Source organism: Phalacrocorax aristotelis, chromosome Z, assembly GCF_949628215.1.
Source record: "Phalacrocorax aristotelis chromosome Z, bGulAri2.1, whole genome shotgun sequence".
In the NCBI taxonomy this organism is placed as follows: domain Eukaryota; kingdom Metazoa; phylum Chordata; class Aves; order Suliformes; family Phalacrocoracidae; genus Phalacrocorax; species Phalacrocorax aristotelis.
The window spans coordinates 52,554,089-52,574,397 of NC_134311.1; the positions used below are offsets into that span (position 1 = coordinate 52,554,089).

The following is a 20,309-nucleotide window of genomic DNA, read 5'->3' on the forward strand; positions in this document are numbered from 1 at the left end:
CTACATTCTTCCAAAGGTGTCATTACAGGAAAAGACAAACACTTAAATTCTCAAAGAAGACATAGAAGTGATGATGGTGGGAGGCCAACGGGTGTGACAAAGAACTCTCTTTCACACACACATACAGACACACACACAAAATAAGGTCATGGAAAAACTCAGAAGACTTTTCAGTATCTACCCAATGGAGAAGAGTTTTTGTTCTGAACCTGCACAAGCAGTGTTACTTTTTAGACTCTCTTAATAGGAATTATATTTATAGTGTATTAGTAGCTCATACACTTGCATTTGTTTCAACTTACTCTGAAGTCCCCTGAAAGTGAGAGTTAAAATATGTATACAACAGAGTCACAGTAGTGACTGCAATGCACTGTAAAGCAATCTGACTTAGATTTAACTTAACTAATTTGAGAACGTGGTTAACAACTCAATAGGGAAAAGGAGGGAGACTGATTTTTCTAAACAGAATAACAAAGCATGTTGAAAAAGGGGTAGTATATGTACCACCTTGACTAGCAAGGTTTCAGACGTGGCCTCACACAACAGTCTCGGAAGCAAACAATGAAAAAACAATTACTATAAAGTAAATGGACAACTGGTAAGAAATTGTTTTCAGAATAGTCCTTAGTGGCTTTTTTATCAAATGATCCAGTGCTTTTCACTGCTTTTAGTGTCTTTAGGAAGACAGTACAGAAGGTATGCCTACTAAATCTCCAAAGAACACCAATAAACTGTAAGTTCACGTGAGGACAGGCTTAAAATTCAGAATAGTTTTGGTGAAGAAAATTTGGATATCATTCAACAAGGGCATAAGCTAAATCCTCTTACTAGGAAGGAAGAATTGACTACACAAAATGTGATTCTAAAAAACTGGCCAGGAAGTAGATCTACAGAAAAGGATTAAGGCTTATACTGGATCAAAAATTTAACACAAGTCAATACCTTTACTGTTAAGATGATGATATACTGGATCATGAGGTGTAAGTATCCCACACGTTATGCAGAAGAACTCCTCCTCCTTATTCAAATGAGGCTGCACCTGGAATTTTGATGTCTAGCTTTTGACCAAACTTGCAGAAAGACATCAGTCACACATAGAACACCTAACAGGAATCAGTGAAAACAACCAAGAGATCTAGAAAACAGGAACTACGGGAAAAGACTGAATAAGCAGTGATTGTTAACCTTAAGAATTGACTGAACAGTGAAACAACTCTTCTATGACATAAAGAAATGTTTAAAAAAAAGAGAAAGGTAGCAGCCTATTCTGCATGACCAGAGTGATTAGAACAAGGACTAATTGACTTAAAATCCAACAAGAAAATCCAGGTAAAATATAAAGGAAAGTCAAACAGTTAAATACATTCACAGAATCCCAGAATCACAGGTTGGAAGGGACCTCAGGGATCACCTAGTCCAACCTTTCTAGGAAAAGCACAGTCTAGACAAGATGGCCCAGCACCCTGTCCAGCTGAGTCTTAAAAGTGTCCAATGTAGCCGAGTCAACCACTTCCCTGGGGAGATTATTCCAATGGTTGACCGTCCTCAGTGTGAAAAATTTCCCTCTCATGTCCAACCGGAATCTCCCCAAGAGCAACTTGTGTCCATTCCCCCTTGTCCTCTCCATGTGACTCCGTGTAAAAAGGGAGTCTCCATCTTCTTTGTAGCTACCCCTTAAGTACTGGTACACGGTGATGAGATCCCTTATAAACATCCTTTTCTCAAGGCTGAACAAACGCAGCTCTCCCAGCCTATCCTCGTGGACTCTGTGGACTTCTAAATTCACTGCTAGGGAATGTCTTGAAGAACAGATTAGATCTCTCTTATAAGACACAGGACTGGCTGATTCTGCCCTGACTAGGAAGATAGATTACATGATTTTTTTTAGGGCTGCCATTTTTGACAGTAAAGCTCTTAACACAAGCATCAGAGCCAACTCAAGACACAAAACATGAAAGCCGAAGCTAACATCTATGTTGCCATAGCCAGAGTATTCCATCACTAAAAATAATTATCTTAAAATGTCTTTGAGTAGATGTACACTACACTGTAAGCAACTCCACTACAGGAAAGGGTAAATGTTCGAGAATCCAGACAGAAGTTTAGGTTTCTAGGTCTTTCATCTCCACTGACTACTTGAAGATGTCATAAATCAAACTCCTGTAGTTTCATAAACTTGCTTAGACTTACAGCTGATGTATAATTCAAACCTTTGCACCCTTAAACTTTACGCCCAACAGCACAATCTGGATTAGCTCTTAGGATAGTATTGTACAACGCACTCTCACAATCAAGTTTGTAACTGAAGTAGGTAAGATTTCTACCCATCTTTAGCAAGTTATACACAAAAGCTACACTGTATATTCATGTTGGCATTAAGTCTATAATTATTCTACAATAAAACCATGTAGAACTAGTCAAACCATGTCAAACCATGTAGACTAGTTTTGCACATACAACACTTCCTCTATATGTTTTAGAAATGATAACATTATCAAATTTCCTGGTTTTGAAAAGATTTTCCAACAATCGGTCCTCACCTCACCACCTGTTACTAAGATTCTGAAAAGGCACATGCATTAGAATTCATTAGATGTGTATTTCACAGAAGAATGGCAAGAATCCTCAACTACAACAAAACCACGGATTTGTTGTGAGTTAAGTTCAGAATCTTTACTTTCAGGTCTTAAATTCTTATATCACTTATCAAGGGTTTTGACCTCAGTGGAGACAAGAAATGTGCAGGACTTGGAAATGAAACAGCATGAAAGAAAGAAGGCTTATGTGAAAGTTTCAAAATTCTTAAAAGGATTAAATTCAGTTTTTTTAAAATATAATAAAACTAAGCTTCTGCAGCACAGAAAGCTGTAGCATACACTGATCACTGATCTCCTCCACTCTAAAAGAATTCTTTATATATCTTCAAGGTGACACTTATGAAAGTGTCTAAAGATGTAAGAAATATGCCAAGATCCATGGCAATATAACAGTTGTAATAGAAAGCTATCATAGTCCTGATTCAGCATTTAGTAACACTGATTTAAGTTTCAGCAATGCAGCTTAAAACTAATTTATGCTTTCAACACAGCAGCAAAAGCTGGATGGCAAGTATATTTAGGCCTTAACTACTACATTGTGCTCTAACTGGTGCCCCTGTGCAGTCCTCAAAAAGAAAAAAACCCTATCACAAATTAATACATTTCAACTGTTTAAAAAAAAAAAAACCACACCCAAACCAAAACAAACAAAAGGGACAACCTACCCGCAGCCATTGTTTCTCTGTGAGAGCATCACTGTAGTCCACATCCCTACGTTGACGGGATCCTCTTCCAAATATTTTCTCTTCTTCTTCTTCACATGTAAGCCTTTCAACTTCAGCATCATCCTTAATAATCCAGGATGGTAATTCATCCTCCTCCATCAAGCGCGGCTTACGTTTGGGGTTTCTGGCATCCTCCCTGCGACGATCCATGTCCATGCGCTGCAATGTCAGTTGGGAAAGGATAGAACAGTTTTAAGGGCAAATATTAAGTGAATCATGGAAATTCCGGGCTATCTAATAATACCTGAAACTTTAAACCAAGTCCTTCACAGATATCTCCCTTCCACCATACTTCTAAATACTTCTAAAATGCGCTATAGAAAGAAGCAGCTACTCTTGATGGCTCATTTTCAGCCAAGGTCACTACTCGGTAACTAGCTTTTACTGAAGTAACAGTGTACCAGTTCACCACAGTGAAGTAACTGTGTAACAATACAGCAGCTAAGTGATACAAAGCAGATCAGAACAACACTGGTGTGTTAATTAAACAACTCTCTTCCTTTTTTGCACAGGTTTTATGGTTTCTTTGTATTCATAAGTGCGATCTGCAAATACTAATCATTCCTTGACAACATTGCCATATGGTGTTGTCATTATGTGACTGGAAAGAATAACTGAAAACACACTATTTTTGTGAACCTGAAAATCAGAAAAAAAAATTTGAATGCTGGTATTAGAGAAAAAGAAACAAGAGACTTAAGAAATCCAGACAAAAGTTTGCCAGAAAGCCAACACGCATAAACCACTGAATTTTTCCTGATCTTACTGGAGTATTAGGCAAATATCAAAACATATTAAAAATATCAGATAAAATTAGGTAAAGTGTTAAGAATATTAGAAGGTAATGTTAAAGACTAAGCTGAAACTGAAATAATCACAAAAATGAATTTCAAGTGTGGTGAGCAATTACCTCAGAAAACAGGTACAGATACTCAGGATACGTTCCCATGACCCACTGTAGACTCATCAGCAGGTGCTTTATAATCATCCCAGGGAACCATCCACCTCTCTCTCTTGACTGTATGCTGACTTAGGCTCCTATGGGTCTGTGAACCTCATTTGCTTTTTTTTAAGTAGCCCAAATTGGATAATATAAATAGCCTCTTCAAAAGGCCTTTCTGAAAAGTCATACAGTACTTAAACACGCAGTAATCAGTTGCTAAGCAGAGAAACAGGTGGCCAGTGAGCATCTAATTTTCATATTTGAAAAACTAATATAAATAGACTGGCACCAGAATTGGCTGTAGCATCAGAACAGGCTACTGCTTTGGCAAGGAAACATTTGCAAAAAGCATTCTCAATTATCCCTAAACCTCTCCCTTGTGTGCATGATGCTGCACTTTTACAGTATGCCAACTAGACATATCATCCTTTTACAACCCTAGACAAGACACAGCCGTGCATAAATTCAGAGGTATTAGCTATCTATAGGAGCAGGTCATATCCAGCCAAATTTACTAACTGGGGCTTAATGATGGCACTGTTGAATATGCTGATCTTCTCTCATCTTGGCACTTCTCAAATACAAGCATTCCTGAAATACCGCCTCAAGCACAGCATCTTACAAGTGGTCTTCATCATCTTGTCTGGCATCCTATCTGATTTCTAAACTCAGTGAAAAGCAGAACGTAAGATGTGTGTCTGCAGTCTGCGGGTCCAACTACTATAAATACATGTGGGTTTTCCCTACCCTTCATTACCTTAGACAATGATGAATGGGCCTTATTGCCTTTACTGTTTTTATAGCAGACTTCCGTATTACACCTTTTATAGAACATCTCATTCAATCCGAATTCCTTTCAAAAAATGCCGTATTCAAGCCAGACATGTGGCTTAGTTTATTGCTAACTTGGTGACCAACAAGCTGCACTAAGAGAAGGCCCAAATGGGATCGATGTGATAGATTTCTCTATTATTTAGCAGAGAACTTCAGTGAAGCCAGGGGTATCTTATTATAATGACATTAAGCATATGAAATGAATGCTTAATTTTTTTTCCCTGATGACTATGTTTCTATCTCTGAGACAAAGACTGAACACTGAAGTAGTGTTTTTATTAGCTGTTTTCTGAAATAAAAGTGCTCAGGAAGGAAAATTAAAGATACTTTCAGTTAATCTGAGATGTCAGATACACAAACAGCCTTTTTTTTTTTCTTATGACACTACTTAAACCACTTTTATCTCTGGGAGAATTCTGGTCCTGTTTTCCCATGTCTTACCAAAACATGTATTTCCAAACCAGGTCTACCTTATTTTATTGTAACTAATAAAATAATTGTATTTACACTGTCCCCAATGAGGCCTAAACACTGGAAATAAAGTTCTGTGCTACCGATGCTTACACGTAAGTGAAGAACTTAAGTGTTGGCCCACTCAAGTCCTAAAACTTCCATTGTAGAAAAAACACAGAGCACTGCTGTCCTATGAACTGTGAATTGTTATCTTAAATTTTCCAAATTACAACTAAAATAGTCCTTTAAAAAACCACCCAAGCCACTCAGTATAAAACCAGTAATTTATACACTCAGTTGCTGCTGTGTTGCAATTTTGGATTCAGGGAGACAGACTGTATTAGCACAGTTAGAGTACTGGAACCCATTTTGTTGAGAGGCCTCCCTTGAAAGGCCACTCTTCCACCTTGAAAGGCAGTTTTTACATCAGGAACCTTTATTTGAGTAAATATAACATTAAAAATAACTTTAAAACTTTTCCAGGAAGAGTAACACTTGTTGAAACACACTATTATGCAATGATAAGAGTTGTTCAGATCATATTGAAATGCTGACTTTTCTCTGAGTATTTTCTACTTTTTTACTATGTGACAAAGTGCCACCATTTGCAAGGAATGCAAAAGTAGGACAGCGTGAGGTTTGAGGCTACCTAGATTTTTTAGCTATTGTTATATATGTGGAGCCTCTAAAAGTCAGGGGAACAAAGTCCACTTGAACACATCCTCTTTCTGAACAGTGTATTTAGCTCTACAGCTACATCTCAGAATCTATGTCAAAGAATACTTCTAACTTGAAAACTGACGACAGCATAGCTTCTCAAGGAACTGATCTGCTCTCTTGCCTATTGTTTTGGAACTGCTCACTTTAAATAAACAAAACACATGCTTTTACACCCGTAAGCCTAGTTAAATGAACAAACCAAAATACATTTTTCTTGGATATTGCAATTTGCTGAATTCTGATTACATCTGCACAACCTTAACAGGGAATGAGGTGGCACAGGTATCACTCAGGTAAGAGGAGTACAAACCTTTGTTTATGCTCTTTATTTGACTATGCAAGACCTAAAATATTGATAAACCCTGACGGCCAAAATTGTTTTTCAGACTTTTCTTTTATAATTAAACAGTTTACTAAAATGAAAACCAAATTATTATTAATAATTGGAATAATTTCTTAGCCATTAGTATTTAACTTCACTGTTTCTGTCTTAAGTATTTTCAAACCCCTGGCTTTCAAAGCATGTTAGCTTTGCATCTTCAAATTTTTATCACCTACCACCAACTTTTTGCTCTCTCTCTTAAAAACTTCTATGTAAATTAATATGAAAAACATAAGCTGAGCCCACACAGTGCCAAAACTGTCTTCACGCTACGTCCCTCAACTTCTTTACTGAATGGCTGTTAAAAGCATTCAAACTTGATCCAAAAAGATGGAATTGTAGACATTTCCTGCGAACAGACATAAATTCATCAGCCTCTTTCAACACACGAATTAGTTCTTTCCTTCTGGGTCTGAAGGAGAAGTACTGAGAAGCTTTTTCCAGCAGCAAATCTGCTTTCACAGAACTCAGGCTACTTTCAGCCAATAATTTGACTGAAATTATTCCTTTTGAGTTTTGGATCAAATGGCCACCTCTTGGTTTCTGTCATGTATATGTCCTTAGACCCGAAACGCTACAGAAAGCTTAATAAGACAGGTGTCTGTTAAGCACACATTTTATTTATGGCCTAGTTTTAGGGGTTACAGTTCTTCTGAGGTAACATTAAATGAAACTTAGCACAAAAGAACTAAACTGGCAAGTCAGCAATGACAAAAGGCACAGCCATGTGGGGGGAATATGGCCTTTGCCAACTTATCATCTCAACAACTGTCACTTATGCAAAAAGGACCCCTGCACATTTGTCTAACCGTGAAGTTTTACAGACTAATCCTTGAGCAGAAGATGTGGTCCTATCAATGATTGTTTCTGTGGATACCACCTGATACACTTTCATTCACGCACATACAAGTGTCTGTCTTGTTCCACCTTGCAGAACAAAGCAGCCTCTGTGGAATTAGAGGGGATGGTGCTTTACCTTCAGCACTTAAGTATTCTGTTGCTGTGTCGGTGACTTTCAAAGGTCCTCCAGCAATCCTCACAATGTACACACACTAAGAGGCAAAAGCCATGCCTACACTGCCATTTTCGTAGTTTTTCCATCGGTGTGGTAGCAGCACTAACAAAAAGGGAAGTACTAACAAAAATGAGTTGCTCGCATTTGAATGACTGTCACTAGCTTTACTTTGGTAAGTGTTCAACAGTTGTAGCAGCAGAGATGCAGCTAACTGGGACCTTGACAAAATCATCAGCAAAGCCCAGTTAACTCAAAGAAAACAGCACTGTCAGTCTACTAATTTACTATCTTTTTAAGTTCCTGTAGTTGTCCTTGCCAATATCGTAGCCCAGAAGTTGGAAGAAATGTTGAAAAATACAAGTATGGTGTAAAATTAGGAAGCCAAACTGCGACTATCAGTTTTGCACTGTAAATTTCTCAGGTTGTGCCAGACTATTCCTCCAGATTGGCACAGTTCCACTATACTGTCCGCAAGGACCTATGAGGTCTTTCTGTCATGTGAGGAACTCTGTAATTAAGTAGACTACCCTTCTTTCCTTCGATAAGAAATGCAAGCAAATAAAGCCTATTCCTCCAACAAAGTTTTCCAAAATTTGAATGACAAAGCGTTAAGGCCTTTGTTAAAAACACCAGAGAAGATACTCTACTTATGACTATATCATGCTTACCATAAAGAGATCAAATTCTTCCTCACGTCGCGCAATCATCTGATTCAGAGTCTCATCATCAGGTACTTCATCTTCTTCCTGGTCACACAGAGGGATAAAGGTATTAGAAAGAAGCTATGTGCAACTTGAAGTAACAGACTGCATCAGGTCAGGGTTGCACTGACTCTCCTTCTGTCACGACACGTGTGAAACACTTAAAATGAAAGTAAAACTTTTGAAGTGATCAGCGATTTGGTAGTAACGCAAAACAGACATAATTAGAGAGAAGATTGGGACTTATTACCACCTTCATAAATTGAGTATGAGGAAATGAGCAAATATGCAACCAGGAAATTTTGGGTTGTGGTTTTCCTGGGTCAGAAGCACAGTTACTGCTTCAGTTAAAATATATGCATTTCCGTTCTGCTGTTCTACAGTACTCCCTTAAAAATACCTTTCTGCATTACGAGGTCTCTGCTGTCAAAGCAAGGACAATGATAAAGCAAGGTTAAATGAAAAAAATGAAACACCATTATACTGGAAAACCCCCCTGCTGAATCCCTCTTTCTCTTGACCATTATCTGCTTACAAATTGAGATGTGACCCTCTAACTTCAGACAAAATGAATTATTTCATAAAATCAGAAACAGTCCTTGGAAAAACAATTTAGATCTGTAGAATTAAACTACAAACATTAAAGCTGAACAGCCATGGTACCCGCTTTAACACAATCAGAGTCCACAATATTCAGTTTCCCTCCCTGAATTACTTTGAAAGCACATGGCATTTCAAATCTGGCAGCAGGTCAATTGAAACAGTAAAACCACAGACTGTTCCTACATAGGGCTTAGTGAACCTATGTTACGGCATGCTGCAGACCTAGAATTTTTCATGACAACTCGTATTTGCAAGTAAAAGATGTTTTGACATTAATAACTTTTAACGGATTTACTTTTTCTTGCCAATCTCTCATTTGATACTCAAATCTTGTTTCCAGTGCTGTTGCAATGACGAAGCAATAGCTGACCAGTGCAGGGTGGTGCAAATTCAATCCTTCTTACACCCTCAACATTTTCAGTGTTTGGGCAAAGTTTTGTATAGTCTGTGTTTACAAAGAAATTTTACTTGAAAGCTTCAGCTTCAGTCTGACTGTTAGGAGTCAGACTAGCACACCAATGCTTGCTTTAAAACTGATCCTGGGTTATGGCAAGCAAACCTTGGTTAAATCTGTGCTTACTTCAGGACAGCATACCAAGTGTATCTGAACAACACACAAGAAGCCGATTGCTCTGAAGTCATCTATGAAATAAGACATGTCAAGTAGGCCTCAACTAAGGTCCTGACTTTCAAAACATTTTCAGATAAATATTTTCTAGGCCTTTGAAAACATAACAAAACTGTGACAGTTTTAAAAACAAATCCACAGGTTCACTGAAAATTTCTATTGGTTTAAATTCACCTATCTTCTCATGGATGGTGTTGGCTACTTGAGAACTACAGCTTTACTTAATCAAAAATGGTACATATACATCATCCCACTTCTGCATTCACACCCTAAATAAAAGACAATTACTGATAAAGCTGTTTGTCTCTCTTCTTTCATTTATTTTGAAAAATACTAAAAAAAACCAATACAGAATTCTATCTTAATGATGTACTAGCTGTTTCTAAATGAACAAGACAGTTTACACAAAAGGTTTAATTATTGAAGAAGTGAACCCGTTAGTCTTTGAAACTTTACACCACATAATGGAGGATGCCTGTGAAACACAGACTATAAAGTCTTCTTTTTTTCAGTGTGGACCTTATTCAGACATATGAGGCATAGTCAGAGGCAAAATTAGGCTTGAAATCTCTGTCTTTGACCAGTACAGGATATTTTTGAGACAGGAAAAAACCATTGCAGAATAGGATTTTTGTGTGTGTTTCTTCAGTATAATTGATACATTTATACACTCTCTCCCAAATGCAGCTTTATCCAAACGCTGAATTTGTTCACATTAACAGAAGAGTATGCAGTGACAGGCAAAAGAAGGGGCTCACCACTCCACGATCACAATTCCAGAGAAGAACACAACGAAAAGACAGGGACATTCAGTCAGTGATTCTATAACCTCACTTCCCACTATTATAAGGAAAGACTTGACAGCTGTGTTTAAATAGCTAATTGTTTCTTGAAGAGGAAGTGGTAACCAGAAGTCCAGGTTGGAGACAGCACCAGAAAGAAACAGTTATTTTACTGGGTTGCCCTAAGCCCAAAGCACATCACAGCAGATCTTAACTCTTACCCAGGATCCAAAAGAAGCACAGTAAGCAAGGTCTTTCATTATTTAACCTAGGTAGTGCTACTTGCTCAGGATGTCTGATAATCAGATCACCTAGTTTAACATACAAACTGGATTTAGGACCTATTTTATACCCTGTTTTTGAAAAATATCTTTATCTGAATACAATTTTTTGCCAAAATTATGAAAGGGCAGAATGGGTTTAAGTTAGAATGCCTAATTCTACACTAAGTTTTAATCATAACCATTACATTATAACCTATAACTGTGACCAAAAAAAACGAGAAAAATGAAGTTGTTTGACTGGATGGTAAGAATATGATGACATTTCTAATTTCAGAGGAGATTACAATCTTCGTAACTGATGAAAAAAGTGACTCAGTACTTCCTGATTATTCTAACTACTGTACCTCATTCTCTTCTTCATGTTCCAATATAGCCTGTAGGAAGGCCCTCCTTTCGTGGCTTGAGGATTTCTGATCAAACATTCCAGCCTGAATAACTTTCTGATCTACATTCAGTTTGTACTTTGCAGCAGCAAGTATCTTCTCTTCCACACTGTTCACAGTGCACAGTCGCAGGACTCGAACTTCATTTTGCTGACCAATTCGGTGAGCTCTATCTTGGGCCTGCAAGTCCTATAAGGCAAAGAACACATAGAATGATATATATTTTAAGTGCGCTACAGAAATCATTCTGTGTTTAAAGGACATTATAATGCTGAATGCTTTTTGGTATAAAAAAGAAGTACTCAAATGACAGTCCACCACTATTCACATCCTCATTGTTTTCTTTCCAAAAATTTCATCTGACCCAGGTAGGGGGAGAACTGAAAGGAAAAAAGCATGGCCATGCTCTGTACAGTGTAAAAGCAGTAAGCCAAAAACTTCTTGAAAGTATGTGCACTGACTGACAAGGGCTGATGTATTTTTTTTTCACTTCTGTTCAAAACTCATGGACTTCCAAGTCAGAATGAACCCTAAAGTAAAATATCTCAGCTGCAGGAAAAGACAGCAACAAAATTACTAGGAAAAACCCCATACATAAACTTATTTACCAAAGGCCACTGCTAATTCTTAAATGTGTTAACTAAAAATTATTTGATCTGTTGAATTGACTTTTAACTTGGAATATTTGTGTTAAAACAGCTTAAGTATGATCCTCCTGATTGAAATGTCACATATACAAGACCATAAAGCAATATAACTGGTTTTGGTCAGGTGATTGCACTTAAAAATGGTGGAAGTAAAAAGTACACTGCAGGTCATAGGTAAAGAATTTCTTTTATTGATTCAGAATCTTACCTATTTTCTTTTTGGAAAAGAAAAATCCATTAACTCCTATAAATGATGTGTTTCTACTTCAGCATAGTCAGATAATGAAGGGTACCTAACGTCAAAATGCTATCACAGTTTTGTGCTACCTCACAACATGGAGATTTCTTAATATAGACAAAAACAGAAAACAGCAATGAGTTTGCCTACTTCAGTCCAGCGCCTTGCTTTTGCTACCATTGTTAGCTCTTCCCCCTCACAATTCCCTTACCAAGCACTTACACACAATGCAGCTACTGCAGCCTAAAGGTGTATTTGAAGTTTGCATTAACAGTGAAGATAAAGATATGATATGAGTTTGTTTATATAATGATTCTCAGAAGCGCAGGAAAATGATAAAAGTGAAGAAACAGATGATTTTATTTCTGGAAGTATGCCACTTAAGTGCTACCCATACCATCCATCTGTTCCCCCCTATCCCCTTTTAGCATACTGCTCATTAACATGAACAAATCACTCCCATCTACAGGAGCAGAGAAACTGTATGCACTGAAAAAGAGAGTGATGAGATCTCCCCTGAGCCTCCACAACTACCTGAAAGAAGGTTGTAGTGAGGTGGATGTTGGTCTGTTCTCCAAAGTAAGAAGTGATAGGACAAGAGGAAATTGAGTCGCACCAGGAGAGGTTTAGATTAGATATTAGGAAAAATTTATTTACTGAAAGGGATGTCAAGCACTGGAACAGGCTGCCCGGGGAAGTGGTTGAGTCACCACTGCTGGAGGCATTTTAAAAACTTGTAGACGTGGCACTTAGGGACATGGTTTAGTGATGGACTTGGCAGTGTTAGGTTTACAGTTAGACTTCATGATCTTAAGGATCTTTTCCAACCTAAATGATTCTATGATTTTGTAATTTAGCAATCTGCACATTGAATACTCCAGAAAATCTTCTCTATTTCTTACTATACTGCAAAGATTTATTGCTATCCAACTGTTGAAATACACAGTGCTCTGCATTAAATTTGTCTTTGAAAGTGACTTAAAGACAACCAAAAATCGAAGAATGAAGTGCTTTCTGGGCTGCTTTTAAACCCTCTAAATATAATTGCTCTGAATTTCTTAAGCCTTGCTTTAAACTGGTTACCATGGCACCTATGGGACTGCTGCCTTGAAAGTTCTATACAAAACTCTTTTCAGTCTCACCTGCCTTACTTTTATATGTAGCCATTAATTATGATGTGATTTGCATACATTTGTACAATAGCTGAAAACACACATACTTATGTACTTCCAGAGATATGTAACATATGTTCTTAAAAATAAAAAAAGGCACTAAGCGACAAAGATGAACTTCCGTTACCTGTTCTGTCTTTTTCAAATAAGATGAAGTGGTTTGATACCCTCTTTTCCTCATGATCTCTACTCACTACTACTCACCCACACCAACAGTGTAAGTTCAGTGTCTCGGGCCAAGACTGCTGCACTCATACAGCCACTAATTTCCTGAGACAGGCAGCACTCTGCACAGCCTTACTAAAATATTGCAACCTACCTACCAAAGACTCAAAATGGGGAGTTACTTATTAATGGCCTTTGGGTTAAAGAATGAGTACAGTTATACAAATTACGAGGTCTGTGAGGCCCCTAGCTCTGAGGATTCCCTGAGATTCAGATAAAATATACACACAGACACAGAATTACTTCACTGATTCAAACCAAAACATTTCCTGATTGTAGCAGTTTGCCTCATTAATTCCTCTCAAAGCAGCACTTTATGACTTACCTGGATCTATTCCTTTCACCCCAGGCTATATCCCCAGTTTAAAGAAGCAATCAAAAAAAGCATCATTAATTCTTTGCACATTTCATGAAGATAAGTAAACAAAAATAACCTGGTGAGGATTCCAGTCACTATCAAAGATTATAACAGTGTCAGCAGCCTGGAGATTTAAGCCTAGTCCTCCAGCCCTTGTACTCAGCAAGAAGATAAAGTATTGTGACCCGGGTTCATTGAACTTCTTCAACAGAGCAGCTCGATCCTCTGATTTTGTTGTGCCTGAAAAGAAATTTTAAAAATACCTTATAACAAAGATGTGAACTGAAATAATACAATGTCAGTTGCTAAAGGTATATGTGGAAGGGCATTTTTAGCTCACTTGCTCTTTGCTGTCACTGCCACTTCTTCCATAACACAGAATAAACACTGGCCACGTATGTTTTGATCAACTGCCTATCACATATAAGAGGCGGACTTTAAATACCTCTTTTAAGTATTTCTTTTTGACATTTCAAAAGTGGTCTTTAAAATGTTGGCTAACATTGTTATACCTTTTTATGATTCACGTAAATTTCAATTGAAGCTACTATACACAAACAGCAGCAAGCTCCGGTTTTGAGTGATGCCTTCTGGCCACAACAGCATCTAAATATTTTTAAGTTACTTATACAAGATTTAACAAAATGTCAGCGTTGGCCATCAGAATCAAAATTAATACGGAAAGATTGAAAATTCTTAAAATGTCCTATCTTGAGAATGACAGTATACAATATCTGAAGGAGAGCAGGCAAGGAATTCAATCATGGTGAAAACGTAGACAAAGTTCTAAGCAAAAACCAAGCCCTGTGCTCTCTGGTAACTGGATGAATTTAATGTACTTCAACAGCAGTCTATATGGATCACCTTAGCCTGGCCCACTGTTTGCCTCATCTTTTTTACGCTTCTGGCTGTAACTGAAAGCCAAAGAAAGTCTCTTATTTTTATTCAGGTACTGATACATGTATAGAAGATGAAGTTTTTCTGCTACTGTGATGGGTTGACCCCAGTTGGGTACAAGATACCCATACCCCGTCACCCCCCCACACCTCTCTCACTCCCACTCCTCAACAGTACAGGGGGAGAAAATAAGACAGAAAAGCTCCTGGGCTGAGATAAAGGCAGTTTAATGACAGCAAAAGCTGTGTATGCAAGCAAAGCAAAAAGAGGAGTTTATTAGCTACTTCCCACAGCAGGCAGATGTCCAGCCACTTCCTGGAAAGCAGGGCCTCAGCACACATAACGATTACTTTGGAAGACAAATGCTGTAATGAGGAATGTCCCTGCATCCTCTTCCTTTCCCTCAGCTTTTATTGCTGAGCACATCCATTCAGGCAGTTTGGGTTAGCTGTCCCAGCTGGGTCCTGGCTCACCCTCAGCCAACTGACCTTGGTGGTGGAGGGGTGGTTTGGAGAGAAAGCCTTGACACTGTGCAAGCACTGCTCAGCAATAGCCAAAACACCGGAGTGTTATCACTGGTGTTATCAACCCTACCTAGCCACAAATGCAAAGCACAGCACTATATGGGCTGCTAGGAGGAAAGTTAACTTCATCCCAGCCAGATCAGTACAATCACACAGCCACCTTGCTGCCTACAGAAACCCTTTCCCTTAAGAAGCACATGACTTGGGTAGAAAACACTCTATGTGAAAAGACAGCTGGATAGAATCTATATACCTAGACCCTAGAATTTATATGTATTACACTCCAGCATGGAAAGTATCCGTCATCACAAAACTGGAAAAGATATTAAAGAGGGTTTGTCTCACTAATTTAATAAATTTCCTCAAAAAAACTTAGAGAAAATAAGGTGCTGTATTAACAATACTGCATACTGCCATAGACATTTTGGCATGAAAAGGAACACATTTTAAAATACATTGTACAAGGTAAATTAAAACATTTAAAATGCAATATAATTAATCTTTCTTGAATTAGAAACATTGCATTAGTACCCTGGCAGGCCAGAGATGCAAGGAGGGTTTTGTTTGCATGCTACTACGTTCTTCAGCCAGTTTTGACAAAGACATCCTGTGGCACAGTGAGGTAGTTTATTTGTGTCTCAGTTTCGTTACTCCATTTACATTTGAGGATAATAGCATTTCAAGTTTATGTTCGTTAATATTTGTAAAGGACAAGAATACTTCCCAGCATTACATTTTCTTCCAAATAAAGTATGAAGCAAAGAGCTGACTTAAAATGCTGTAAGAAGAATATTCGAAAGGACCTTAAACTCTCACTTTATTCATGCTGTTCTTTGTGTTTTTCTTAAAACCATTGCTTTTCTATTAAAAAGGTATTCTGAGAAATACTGCTGGCCCTATGTAATACTATAATGTGTGAGATAAGTACATTAAGTAAAAATAATATTTAAATAAAAATAATATTTTAGAAGGTCAGTATGAGGCCAGACATCATCAACATGGAAGAAGGCCAAAATGGAAACTTCTTTCAAACAGGTTTAAACCTCAGATGGGATATATTATTTTTCGTTATTTTCCTTTCTGTATTACTCTCCTGTGTTACTAAACCATCTTTTCATTCGAAGGTAATAACACGTATCTACACAAAAGGTAATTGCGGCTACTGACCTTCCTGTGAAATTCAGGAAGAAAACTACAGGTACTACCTTAACTGTTACGAAATTCAGCTGTCCTGTGGAGAACAGCTGTCAAACTTTATACAGGTATAAATTAATTATTTCCACCGGAATCTAGGCAAAACACTGGCATTAGCATCTCTCATCACAAGAATACTTTCAGGCAACTCAGAGAGTGACAACTGATTGGGACCTTGGATTTTAAACCTTGTTTGAAAAAGAGATCAGCCTCTAAACATAAAATCTCTACATAATTTGCATTCCAGGAACAGACCTGAGTGCTCATCAAAACAATCCCTAAACCAAATGGTTTGCAGGTTAAACAGATGAAAGAACACAGTCAAAGAGCCAGGGAAACAGAGAATTACTTAAGATCAACTCTACTGAGAGAGGCAAAACTACATCTTCCTCAGTATCTTGTCTGTAAGACCAGGAAAATTCTATTAAGCTGCAGCTTAAGGGTCTACTGCCATAACTTCATGAAAAATAGCCTTGCAGACTCTTCCTTCATGGATCTGTCAAACCATTTGTTGAACCTTTTTATGCTTTCGTATAGCCATACCACAGCACTGGTGTGCTAGGACAGCACTAGGAAGAGAACCCAGGTCTCCCATGCCCAAACTAATGAAGCATACTACATCCTAACTTACTATTTATCCTTTTGATTCATTTAGCTTACCATCAAGACGCAGGTAAAGGAAATTTCGAAAGGCAAAGTAGTCTTCCATTATTGTCATGAGTGATGTCATTTGACAGAAAAGAAGCACGCGGTGGTTAGTAGCTCTTAACTTTGGTAGGATACGATCGAGTAGCTCAAACTTCCCTGAGGCCCGATAAAGTTCAGCTCTGTTGAAGAGAAAAAGCACGGTAAATGCTGGAACAAGCCTGCATTTAGAAAAGTTTTTAGACATTATTATGTCAGAGTATACCAGAGAGATTAATTTCCTTAACAGAAACAAGACTAACGGCACTTTCTCTCTTTAAAATTGTTTATGTTAATTTAAAAGAAAAACCCAAACACCCATATGAATTCCTGTTTGGAAAGGATTCTTCTTCCGCTGCAAAACTGTGTGGACTTTCAACCACACAGAATACCTTCGTCTATGAAAACAAATTCTGTTTCATTATTTATCAAAACAAACATTTTTTCTTCAGCTAGATAAGCATTTTAACAGTTAAGACATTCACCTGCTAGTTTTGCTTTCAACTGTCATTTACTACAGCTGTAAGTTGTATTCATCAGGCACATGTCAGAAACAATTCCCTTTCCACTCAACTGCTAGGCACATGAAAGTGAACTATTCCAAACTGAACTAATAAACAGAGAGAATGGGAGGAGTCTCCCAGAGGATATACTCTTTAGCCATATAACCTTAGCAGTCCTGAACAACATTTAGTTGCTTTGATTAGCTGCTCTTCTGTGTTCTATGCTATGACTTGCAAAACAGACTCTTAGCACTGAAATTCAAGTCGAAACTGAGGAAATTAATAAAAGTAAACAGGATGCCTAAATCAGCATCAGAATCATATACTTTACAAAAACGAATTTCACATAACTCTGTTCCAACCTTGAGTCTGTACTCTCAAAATACGATTTGTCACTAGCAATGGTATACTTAAGTCCAGAGGTGCATGGCCTTCTGATATGCATAATTAGCGGAAGACTGAACTATTTAGAAGACAAGTAGTCTGGTATGCCAGTTAAGTGGAAAAAAAAAATGTAATTAACATGTGAACAGGAAGGGTGGTAGGTGGAAGATATAAACCCTTCCTTTAGATAGCATCCATTTCTAGAGAGCTGCACAAAGAAGTGCCAAGAAATTTTAAATCTATTTCATTTCAAATAATGGAAGAAATGCTACTTTGATTTGGAATAAATATGGTTAAGAGGGAAAAGCACAAGGCAAAAGTAACAAGAAAGAAAAGGAAATCCCAACTGGTAACTCTGAAGAGTCATCCCAATGAATTTCAGATGGTATCTAAACTATGTCAAAATAAGGCGAAAGTACGACATCAATTTACAGTCTTCTCTGCCTGTCTTCCTGAAACAGATAGAGGGTCATAAAAAGCTCACTTCTAGTACTGTCAGCTTTTGCGTTAGATATGTGCCTTGTGCCTCCTCTGCCTTTCTATAACTGCTCAAGTCTGTTAGCATGTACGTTCTAGAAAAAGAATGTGATACGTTAGTTCCAATACAACATTATGAACAGGAGGAAAAATTGAAAGAGTTACCCATTGATGACACCATTTGAGTAGCCTAAATGTTCAGCAAAGGACTCCTGCAGAGTTATAAAAAATAAATAGATTATTACAAACTACACAATAACCCCAAAATATGCATTCTTACATCAATTAAATTAAATATATGAGCATTGGGGTTTGAGTTCCTTTACGTTCATCCTCTGGAATCCACCTTGTAGCACCAGTGCTCTGCTTAACGTTTTACTGTACTACTATCATTTGAAATTCATGGTTTGCAGAAGTAAATTCTGTCAGCATACATTATACCAGATTTAAAAAACAGTAGAAACTAATTAACTTATAATAATTACTAGAAGATCCATTTGCAAATTACTTAATTAATTAGCATACAAGAGAACAAAGAGGGAAAACTACAACGATAATACATCACAGTCGGTACTTAATTACTCATTCATAAATGTAGCTACATTTGAGATACCCATGACACGTTCTGTCTTTCCAGATATAATAATATATTTATGTACTTTGAGTCCTAAGGAAAGATGCTATATAGATAGTACATTTTTGCTGAAAAAACAAGATGGATAGAATAGGACAATTTTGGTTGATGTTGTATTAGATTAGCAGCCTGCTAGTTATAAAGATCCTACACATGGAATTTTGAACTAGTGTTTCTACATCATAAATTAGGTCTAAGTAGAGATTAAGTTGTTCTGGAATGTCTTAAATTAAAAAAAAAAAACCACTTCATTTTTTGAAGACAATGTCTACAGAAGATTAAATGCTTAAAAATTAGACTTCAAATTACCAATAAAAACCTGGTGGTTGGTCCATTTGTTTCTAAAAATAAGGGACCATAATGATTGGTTTTTTTTTTCAAATGTGTCCTTTTTAGCAGAAATTATGTGGATAGAGATGTCTTCTCCTATACAGATAAGCTTCAACAGCAGTTTTCTATTACATTAGCTAACCAAATAAAAACAACTCTCAAAATCAAACCTGTCAGTCTTACCTCAATGTGTTGAAACATGTATGGGTGATTGCATATCTTTCTCAATTGCATGATAGTGTTCATAAGAGTTTTTGCACCGCCTTTTCCCTATAGGTACAAACAATGCAAATCAAATGATGAATCTGATTTCTTAGCTTTTTAATGAAGCTTTTGAAAGATATTTTAAACACAGGCATAAAAATAATTCTACCCCAAACCTGAACACTGTATCACTAATAAACACCCCTCCACCAAACAAACAAACAAAAACAAAAAAACCAACCAAACAACAAAAAAAACCACCAAAACCCAGCAGAAAACCAGAAGCTACTGTGCAGTTGTCTTGCTGTGTAAATTCATCTACCATAAGGATGCTCTGTAGCAAAAAAGGAAGACTTGGATGTAATCCACGAAGTGCATTATATGTCTACCTGCAGTATTCACAGTGGCAAGCAGAGCATCTACTGTCCTGCATACTGCTTATTTATACTGTTTTTTATGAAACCCATGCAAATTCCATCTGGTCTGAACCTTCTAAAAGAAGATTATTCTAGACATATGGTTTTGAATTCAACAGTATCTCCTCCTGTCTGCTGACTGGATATATGGGTTTCTCTTTCGAGGCCAAGTAAAACATAGGGCCACAGGCAGCTCAGAAGCTAGAGATAACCATATCGCATGAGTCATCTTAATATTTAAGAAAGCATCTTCTCAAAACTTACTCTACAGTGAATCTGTTTTTAGAGCAAGGACAGACCTGAGACACTAGTCAGTTCTGCTAGACTAACCTCTGTATGGTTTAAAACTAATTGCAACTGGTGGATACAAGT

The 20,309-nt window shown here is 37.4% G+C and overlaps 1 protein-coding gene across 6 annotated transcripts in view; it reads right to left on the bottom strand.

Moving 5' to 3' along the window:
• SMARCA2 (SWI/SNF related BAF chromatin remodeling complex subunit ATPase 2) overlaps positions 1-20,309 on the bottom strand; it is a 114,938-nt gene that overhangs the window by 33,182 nt on the left and 61,447 nt on the right. For all 6 annotated transcript variants that reach the window (XM_075079455.1, XM_075079460.1, XM_075079456.1 and 3 more), the window contains 7 exons: positions 19,501-19,587; positions 18,519-18,565; positions 16,966-17,132; positions 13,767-13,930; positions 11,012-11,239; positions 8,338-8,415; positions 3,263-3,481 (listed from right to left, as the gene is read on the bottom strand). In XM_075079455.1, the coding sequence (XP_074935556.1) occupies positions 3,263-3,481; positions 8,338-8,415; positions 11,012-11,239; positions 13,767-13,930; positions 16,966-17,132; positions 18,519-18,565; positions 19,501-19,587 (990 nt within the window). The remainder of the gene's footprint in view (positions 1-3,262; positions 3,482-8,337; positions 8,416-11,011; positions 11,240-13,766; positions 13,931-16,965; positions 17,133-18,518; positions 18,566-19,500; positions 19,588-20,309) is intronic.